Source organism: Alosa alosa, chromosome 22 (assembly GCF_017589495.1).
Source record: "Alosa alosa isolate M-15738 ecotype Scorff River chromosome 22, AALO_Geno_1.1, whole genome shotgun sequence".
Classification (NCBI taxonomy): Eukaryota; Metazoa; Chordata; class Actinopteri; order Clupeiformes; family Clupeidae; genus Alosa; species Alosa alosa.
In genome coordinates, this window is record NC_063210.1 from 4,792,121 (window position 1) to 4,799,620 (window position 7,500).

General features: G+C 42.6%; 1 protein-coding gene across 1 annotated transcript in view; it reads right to left on the reverse strand.

Moving 5' to 3' along the window:
• Positions 1–7,500, reverse strand: part of LOC125287242 (SH3 and multiple ankyrin repeat domains protein 1-like) — a 59,096-nt gene that overhangs the window by 27,366 nt on the left and 24,230 nt on the right. Inside the window, exons 13-14 of the mRNA XM_048232805.1 lie at positions 7,373–7,497; positions 6,876–7,018 (exon numbers count right to left, since the gene is read on the reverse strand). Of these exons, the coding sequence (XP_048088762.1) occupies positions 6,876–7,018; positions 7,373–7,497 (268 nt within the window). The remainder of the gene's footprint in view (positions 1–6,875; positions 7,019–7,372; positions 7,498–7,500) is intronic.

The window sequence follows — 7,500 nt, forward strand, 5'->3', positions numbered from 1 at the left end:
GTGTGTGTGTGTGTGTGTGTGTGTGTTTTGACGTGTGATGAAATAAGAAAATAAATAAAAGGTCTGTAGCATAGGAGAGGGATGTAAAAGTGCTAAAAGTCTTGTAGGTGTGTGTGGGGTGTGTGTGTGTGTGTGGGGGGGGTCATGAGTGCTAAGGAGTGAATGAGTGCAAAGTCAGTATAATGTGAGTTCAGAGTTGGGAAATGTTTGAGAGTGCTGAGGAGTGAATGTGTGCAAAGTCAGTATAGTGTGAGTTCAGAGTTCGATGGCCTGGGGATAAAAAACTTCTCCTGAGTCTCTCAGTTCTGGCTTTGTGACTACATAGGCGTCTTCTTGATTTCAGCGGTAGGAATAATCCATTGTTAGGATGAGAAGAGTCCTTCAGAATCTTTTGGGCTCTTAGGAGTACTCTTCTGGAATAGATATCTTGTAGAGCAGGGAGTTGAGTTCTTATAGTAATCGTTCAGCTGAGCGCACTACTCTCTGCAGAGTACTACAATCTCTAACTGTGGAGTTCCCATACCAGGTGATGATGCTACCAGTTAGAACACTCTCAACCGCTGAAGTGTAGAAGGCCTTCATGATGGATGTAGAAACTTTGAATTTCCTTAGCTGACGAAGGAAGTAGAGTCGTTTGTCTGGACTTCTTCAGAACATATTGAGTGTTAACAGTCCATGTTAAGTCTTCAGTAATGTGGACACCAAGGTATTTAAAACTTGTGACTCTCTCTACAGGTTGCCCGCTGCTGATCATTAGTGGGGTGTAACTGTAGTTCTGCTGCTGCCTTCTGTAATCCACTACCATTTCCTTGGTTTTATTGATATTCAGTGTCAAGCTGTTAGATTGACACCACTGTGCCACCTCATCAACCTGATCCAAGTAGAACTGTTCACTGTTGTTACTAATCAGGCCCAAGATCACTGTGTCATCTGCAAACTTGATGATGGAGGTATGACTACTGTTGGCTTTGCAGTCATGTGTGTAGATGTTGTACAGCAGTGGACTCAAAACACAGCCTTGGGGAGCACCAGTGCTGATGGTTAATGACTCAGATGTCAGACCCCCACTCTAACCACTTGTGAACGGTTGGTGAGGAAGTCAAATATCCAGTGACACAGGGTGGTGTTCAGTCCTAAGGCCTTCATCTTTGTGACCAAGGTGAGAAGTACTATCGTGTTGAATGCTGAACTAAAGTCAATGAACAGCATCCTCACATAATTCCCATTCCCTCCTCCAGGTGAGTTAAGGTGGTGTGCATGAGGTTTGAGATGGCATCCTCTGTAGACCTGTTGGCTCTGTAAGCAAATTGAGGGGTCGAGGAGGCAGGGAGGGATGAGCAGATAATGTTTTTCACAAGCTTCTCAAAACACTTCATCACTGTAGACGTCAGGGCTACTGGGCGGTAGTCATTCAGACATGATGGACTTTTGTTTTTCGGTACTGGAACAATAACAGACTGCTTGAGGCAAGTAGGAACTGTCTCTTGAGCCAATGATGTGTTAAAGATATAAGTGAACACAGGAGCTAACTGAGCAGCGCAGGATTTCAAAACCCTGTTAGAAATTCCATCCGGTCCAGTAGCTTTTCTACAATTTACCCTCCTAAAGGCATTGCTCACATCGACCTCAGAGACACAGAAAGGTGCATCCTCATTTGCTTCACATGCTGCAGCTAGTCCAATATAGTCTGTGTTTTTCATGTCAAAGCGAGCATAAAAAGCATTAAGTTCATCAGGGAGGGCTTTACTCACATTCATCATAGGAGGGGACTTTCTTTCAAAGCCAGTGATGGTTCGGAGTCCTTTCCACACTCGTGCTGGATCACCCTCCAAGAAATCAGCTTCAACTCTGTCTCTATAGCGCCGCTTAGCATCTTTAGTTGCACTACGTAAACTATAAGATGCTGCTTTGTAATCCGCTGTAAGCACTCACAGAAAGTTAAATGTGAAGCAAAGCGACAAACGTTTGGCAGAGATATAAGTATAACCTGCGTTGTGTTTACCTCCTGGCTCAGCCCTACACTCGCCCAGACTAGAACCTGCAAATTGCAGCGCCTCGGATCGGAAATCGAGCGTGCTAGCAATCAAGCTAAAAGCCCAGGCTGCTAGCAGGCTGCTAGCTCGCTGCTAGCATGTCTCTCATCTGGAGGGAGGTTTACATAACAAACATGCTGCACAGCTACGGAGCAGCTGGCTACCATACCTTACATAAGGTCACTTTCTGTTTGGCAGCTTCACTGCCATTTAAATAGGCTATGATAGGCAAAAACGTTCAAAAATGTAAATGCCAAGTTGATGGCTTCATGTGGCTTGGTCTCAAGATCATTTGTGCCAATTGTGAACAATAATTGTGGCCTGTGAACTATTTTGAAACATTTCCAGAAAATCCAATATGGTGGCCTCTGTGTCAATGACACTGAGATCCCAAGTTGGCATTTGTCAGCCTTGGGAACTCCAGTGGAATTTCCAGACACAGGAATTATGTTTTAAATCCCAACATCAATAGTTATCAAACCAAACACATGTATTCTAATAGCAGTGTTCCCTAGAGGTGAAATCTATTCTATAACTTTTGCTAGGCTTAGTCTGATTAACGTTTCTCCCCAAAGTTTGTAAAGAAATGTGTAATCTGTGAAAATGTTTTCATGTTTTCAATAAAAATCATATATTGCAGAAAAAATCAATATGGTAATTGAATGAATTGGTGAAATTATGTCAAACTCAGCTTGGTCCAAGGATGCCATAGTATTTTTGAAAATGGGGCATGCTGTTCAAAAGTTTAGATAGATAGACAGATAGATAGATAGATAGATACTTTATTGATCCCCAGGGGAAATTCAAGGTCTCAGTAGCATACAGACAACACGCACACATTCACTAACAGCAGAAAAAGTCATTAAAAGTAAACACAGTGAAAACACAACTAAGCAATAAGGACAGTAGAAGATAAATAATATACTAAATATACTAAAATACAAATTATACTAACTAACACTTAATCTAAATCAATTCTAAAAACAGTATCCACATAGTGGTGATTAATCAATCAAGAGGCGCTTGCAATGACTGAGGCAGGGACTGAGCCTGTGATTCTCTGTGCATAGTAAGGTAAGGTAAGGTGCTCTGTGTGAGTGAGTGTCACGGTGATAGTGCAATGGTGATAGTGGTCATGGTGATAGTGCACAGGGGCGCCTGCAGGAATTAATGCTATGGTACGCACACCCACCCCCCCCCCCCCGGCAAAAAAAAAAATCACGCGTGGACAATATTTGTCCGTTTCCCGGTTTACATAGCATAGCAACATTCACATGCAATAATACCACAACAACGTCTTCAATTACCTATTCATTTGGACAACTTGATACAGCCCTATACAGGCTAAAGTTACCTTTAGTTTGTTCTAGCTTACCGTGACGTCTGGCTTTAAACAGCTGTCTAATGCAGTCTAACGTTCTGACAAGCAATCGCCTACCTTGTTCTTGCCCATCTGGAATAACTCCTAGCTTTTCTGCTTCCATTCTTTCTGTTTTCGTTGTTTAAACTTGTGATATCCATGATGAGTATTGAGTTAGTGAATTAGCTCAACATTGTGTGCTGATATTATAGATAACCGAGTAAAAGAAAACAAGTAGCCTAGTTGCCTGCGTGCGTATTCTCTCTCTCCTGCTCAAACAAAATGTGTGCGCGTTAATTTTGATAACGTGTTCACTAACTTCAATAGAAAATTGTAAATTGTAGCCTGATGGCATGCAGCTAATGGGATACTGTCCATAGTTGGGAAGGTATGGTGGGCCAAACACACACACACAGGAAATTTTCTCTTGTTAAGTAGCCTGATGGTACGCACAGTGCGTACGGACGTACACCTGCAGGCGCGCCTGATAGTGCAAATGAATAAGTCCAACAGTGCAACAGTGCAAGAATACGTCTATATATCTATATATCTATATATATACATATAACTATTTTAAGAAAAGGTGTGGCCACAGTTCGGCTGTGGCATGGAGGGAGGGGTTATGCATATGTGCTAATGTGCTAATATAGCACGCAAACAGTGAGACAGAAAGACAGTGGTAAAAAGTGGCTAGTGGACAGACAGTATCCAAACATGGAGGGTGTGAAGAGGCAGACAGACTCTGCAGAGAAGTCTATCTCTCCTCTTCCCTTAAGTGAAGCATTGAACAGTTCAATGGCCCTGGGGACAAATGACTTCCTCAGTCTGTCTGTTGTGCAAGGCAGTGAGCGAAGTCTCCAGCTGATCAGGCTCTTCTGCTTAACAATACTGCTATGGAGTGGATGACACTCATTGTCCAAAATGTTGCTCAGTTTGTTCAGGGTCCTTTTGTCAGATATTGAAGTGATGCACTCCAGTTCAGCTCCCACTACAGAGCCAGCTTTCCTTACCAGCCTGTCAAGTCGCCCCGCATCCTTCTTCTTTGTGCTTCCTCCCCAGTATACCACTGCATAGAAGAGGACGCTGGCAACAACAGACTGGTAAAACATCCTGGGGACCTTGCTGCACACATTGAAGGACCGCAGCCTCCTCAGGAAGTACAGCCTGCTCTGCCCTTTCTTGTAGAGTGTGTCAGTGTTGGCTGACCAGTCCAGTTTATTGTCCAGGTGGAGACCCAGATACTTGTAGGTGCTTACCACCTCCACATTAACCCCATCAATAGAGACTGGTAGCAGAGTGGGCTTAGACCTGCGAAAATCCCCCACCATTTCCTTGGTCTTTGAAGTGTTGAGTTGAAGGTGATTGTGCACCATTGCACAAAGTCCTCCACCAGCCTCCTATACTCCTCCTCCTGCTCGTTACTGATACACCCCATAATTGCAGTATCATCAGAAAACTTCTGCATGTGGCATGACTCGGTGTTGTAGCAGAAGTCAGATGTGTACAGGGTGTCAGAAAGACAGTTTGACCACTTGTACTAGAGCAGTGGAGCATCTTGACCCAATTCACAATATTGTAAATAATGAGTGAATCTGTGCATCTTGAATGTTATGGTTGAGTACCATTGGAGTTCCAATCAATCAATCAATAGCCTACCGTCCATAGGTAGCTATTGAAATGTAGGCCAGCCTTTCTTAACCCAACAGCTTTAGGCTACGGGTAAGTTGGTGGCATTTAATAGTTACTTACTATTACTAGAATTTCCGTTGTTGTTGTCTGACACGAGAAGCAGTGTGCCTTAATTGGTAAAGTGATTAAATGGGTACCCATTAAATGGGTAAAGTCATTTTAAATAGGACTGCAGCTTGTTCTTGTTCTTAGCAGGGTCATTCTATGAAACGGGTGCCATTTGCATCCACAACATTTGATGAGATGCATACTGTAAGGCACAAACTAGAGCCAAAGTGTGTTTCTAAAGCCTAAAGTTAATAATTCAAGGGTTCTTGTTAATATGATGCATAAGAAAATACTATTCTTAAAGAATATCACACTATTTTTAACCATTTTCACAAGTGCATGGCCACTTCCATGTGTCCGGGTTGACCAATATGACATTTACTTGTTCCTTGGTTTGACTAACCACCCCATCACATTAACTTGTTTTTTCTGTAAAAAGCATACTTTAACTTGAAATGAAATCACAAAAACAATTGTTAATATGATTAATAATAACTGCCTAGAGCAGTGGTTCCCAACCTTTTTTTCAGTTATGCACATCCTGTGAAATATTTTTTCAGCCAAGTACCACCTAACCAGCGCAAAGCATTTTAGTTGAGAAAAAAAAGACGTATAACAGAGCACTGTGCCATCAGTAGCTTACTGAAATATAAAATTCATTTTATGAACTTATATTTTCCTGAAATATTTATTAAATAATTGTTTTTAAAGTATTTTTGCATGAATTCTACTTTTTAAATATATGTATATTTTAAAATCTCACGTACCCCCTGGAGTTCCTTAACGTACCCCCATTTGAGAACCACTGGCCTAGAGCACCCAAGAAACTAGGCAGAACAATTCTGACATTCTTTTACATTGTTTATTTGTTGCTATTTCATTACTATGAGGGGTCTAAGCAAATTAAATTTCTAATTGAAGGCATGTATGTTAAGTCAATAACTTGACTGTTATTGGATAACTAGAGCCATTTTATCATGAAATGTACCACCCCGTCACATTTATTACATTTCAATCCATTATATTTCATTGTGTGGAAAAAATGAATGCCTGAGGTGGGCAGATATTAATTTGTTGGAGGGTGATCAAGTCTTTAATGCTGTGGATAAATTGAAAAGAAGTCTGAAAAGAAGTCTTTTCATTTGAAGAACATTTTGAAAATGTTGTAGTGGAAAAGGCATTTGTTTTATTAGAATGACCCAGCTATGGAAATACCCCAAGAAAATCTGTAAAATAAGCTATTTCCAGAGGTTGTTACGCAAGCTTTTCTGAAGTTCTGCAATTCCTTATCTCAAAAAGTAGAGGTGAGGCTTCAGATCTAATATTCGACCACCAATACTGCCCAAAATGTAAAGTTTTAGACTACTCTAAATCAAAAATGTGCAGAGGAAGATAGACCTATGATCAATGTCCCTATGACCCTGTTCAAATCACATTCCCTGCAGATTTAAATAAGCATAAGTATATATACTCTTTTTCCCGTGAGGGAAATTTGGTCTCTTCTTTTATCCCAATCTGTGAATTAGTGAAACACACTCAGCACACAGTGAAGTGAAGCACACACTAATCCCGGCGCAGTGAAATGCCTGCAACAACAGCGGCGCTCAGGGAGCAGTGGGTGCCTTGCACTTCAGCCGTTGCGACTGGTCAGTGTTCGAACCGACAACCCTCTGGTTACAAGTCCGAAGGCTTAAACCAGTAGGCCACGGCTGCCCCATTTGGGATGTGCTTCTGATTTGTCTCACCTTTGACCCTGTCTCCTTTGCTGAGGCTGAGTTCGCGCTCGTTTTGGGAAGAGTGAGAACGCGTCGCCACAAACACACGGCCAGGGACCGCACTGTACAGCCTCCTCCGCTGCTGCTGCTGCTGCTGCTGCTGCCCGCCACCACTGAGAGATGGAGAAAGAGAGAGAGAGAGAGAAAGAGAGAGAGGTGGAAAAGGAGAGAGAGAGGGCGGTAGAGTGAGAGAAGGAGAGAGAGAGGTTGGGAGGGAAGCAGACATTTTTTAATTTGTCAGAGAATGTGGATAGCTAGAGTTAGAATCTTTTTCCAAAGGCAGTTAACTTCACCAATCAAATGCCATAATCTGATAAACACTCTCTGATCAACCACAGGTTCTTCTCTCTCTCTCTCTCTCTCTCTCTCTCTCTCAGAGACACACACACTGGCCAGAATAATTTACTCTTTTCCCTTCACTCCCTCTTCCCTCCCCTGTCCTCCTCCCCTGCTCCTCTCCTCCTTACCCCTGTCTCCCTCTCTGCTGCTTCTGTCGTTCCTCTGTGTCCCCTCTTCCTCTGGATGGTGAGCGGGTGCGAGAGCGAGGACTGCTGGAGCTCCTCAGAGCAAAGGAGGCTCTCCTCGATTGGGTCTA